Source organism: Atta cephalotes (assembly GCF_000143395.1).
Source record: "Atta cephalotes unplaced genomic scaffold scaffold00006, whole genome shotgun sequence".
Taxonomy (NCBI): domain Eukaryota; kingdom Metazoa; phylum Arthropoda; class Insecta; order Hymenoptera; family Formicidae; genus Atta; species Atta cephalotes.
In genome coordinates this window covers 4,207,616-4,209,524 of record NW_012130070.1, presented here as the reverse complement: position 1 = coordinate 4,209,524, position 1,909 = coordinate 4,207,616, and the positions used below count along the sequence as shown (strand labels likewise).

At 30.7% G+C, this 1,909-nt stretch overlaps 1 protein-coding gene across 1 annotated transcript in view; it reads right to left on the bottom strand.

Annotated features, from left to right (window-relative positions):
* LOC105626833 (protein fem-1 homolog A) overlaps positions 1 to 1,909 on the bottom strand; it is a 13,057-nt gene that overhangs the window by 3,441 nt on the left and 7,707 nt on the right. The window contains exons 2-5 of the mRNA XM_012208126.1: positions 981 to 1,289; positions 483 to 846; positions 346 to 406; positions 60 to 242 (exon numbers count right to left, since the gene is read on the bottom strand). Coding sequence (XP_012063516.1) covers positions 60 to 242; positions 346 to 406; positions 483 to 846; positions 981 to 1,289 — 917 coding nt within the window. The remainder of the gene's footprint in view (positions 1 to 59; positions 243 to 345; positions 407 to 482; positions 847 to 980; positions 1,290 to 1,909) is intronic.

Here is a 1,909-nt window from a genome sequence, read left to right as displayed (position 1 = left end):
GTGTGTGTGTGTGTGTGTGTGTGTGTGTGTGTGTGTGTGTATATGGAAATCGCATATACCTCCAGCAATTCTCTAGCTTCGGTTAATTGGCTAGAAAGTAATTTAAATATCGCTACTACGTCGCAAAATCGCGGTTCCTGCTTTTCTCGATTACGATCCATTACTTCCAACGTTTTTTCATTCAGATCTACCATAAGCCTTACAAGAGCTTGTGCGGTAAAACAAGTATCTGCATACAAGATCTGCAAAAAATATCGTTAAAATGTGATAAATTTTTCATATGGAATCAATGATGAAAAAAATCACATAACCTATAACTATGATATATATAAGCAATTAACATACCGAATCTTTTTCTACTCTAATTTCTAACGCGCGACGCCACAGATCTATACAATTCTGATATCTAGAAAAGAACCTCTTATGATAAAATATACAATATAAATATAATATAAAATAGTTTAAGAAACTAAAATATTTACCTTAAGGCATCTGCATACGATGCACCTCTAAACATCAGCCGGAAGAGAGTATCCTTATGATGCGGACCTAATATCCTTTCACATATCAGCAGGCTTTGTATTCTTATTGCATCTAAGTCAAGCGAAATAGCGCTTAACTCATCCAAATTTGAAAATTCCGTAGCGTTTTTATAAGCTTCGCGTTTTGGTAATTCAGGTCTCTTTGGTAAAGGCACTCCGTCATCCGAGTTGACCATTCTGAGGATCATCGCTGCTCTCCAATATTGCAACGCCATGTGCGTGTCATTATGATCGTCAAAAAATGTAGATCCCATCAGTTCGTTTGCATCTGCCAATCTTTCCGCAGAATACGATACGTTTTCCACTAAATTATACATAAATGTTATACATATCGTGAAAGAATACAAGAGAATAAATCTCTTATTATAGAGATTTATTATAAAACAAATAGATGTTTCAATGTTATATTGTTTCAATGTTATAATTAAATCCTCTCACCTAAATAGTCAAATATTTGAATAGCTCCTTTAAGGCAGGCAGTCTGGAGGGCATCATCATTATAACGAGATCTAAGATGAGGATCTGCATTATGTTCTAAGAGCAGTTTAGTAGTTTGAAGTCTGTGCTCTTGTATAGCATAATGCAAGGCAGTTTTGTTCTGAATGTCAGTGGCATTTACATCCGCGCCATGTTCCAACAAAAAAGTACATAACTCCACACTTTGTACAGAATTTATCAAACATGTTCCACCATTATAATTTGCTTTTAATATATCGGCGCCGTTTTCCACTAAATAAGAGACAATATCTGGAAAATATGTGTTATCCACATATTTAAAATCATTCTGACAATCCAGGTAACTTGCATTATCTAAATGCAAATAATCATATTTATAACAAAGATTAGATTATATTATAAAAAATATTTATATTTAATAATAGGCAAAGATATACATTTAATTATATTATTACATTATATATGTATATTTGGTTCCTTTAATAAAAACAAAATAATTAGCACAGATTGCAACACTTGCAAAGAGTCTAAAAGTAGGTCTGACCTAGACCTGGATACACTCATATTTTTATTCTAATTTAATTTAATCGCAAATATACTATATTGCTTTTATTGTAAAATATGTATTACTTATTTGAATGCAAAAAATTATGTAGGCGTTGTGTTATTTTAATTGAAGAGGCACAAATAGATAAAAAATCACATATATATATATTGTAAAAGTAGGATAAAACTATTACCATTTCTCTATTTTAAACTTCTCTGATTTAACATACTATCTTTCGCAATAATTTGATTAAAAATATTTACAGCATTTATATCTAAAAGCAATTTCTATTTCATAAAATGTTAAAAGATATCTAAGCTAATTCATTATTTTCATCTATATATTTTATTTTCTCTCTCAATTG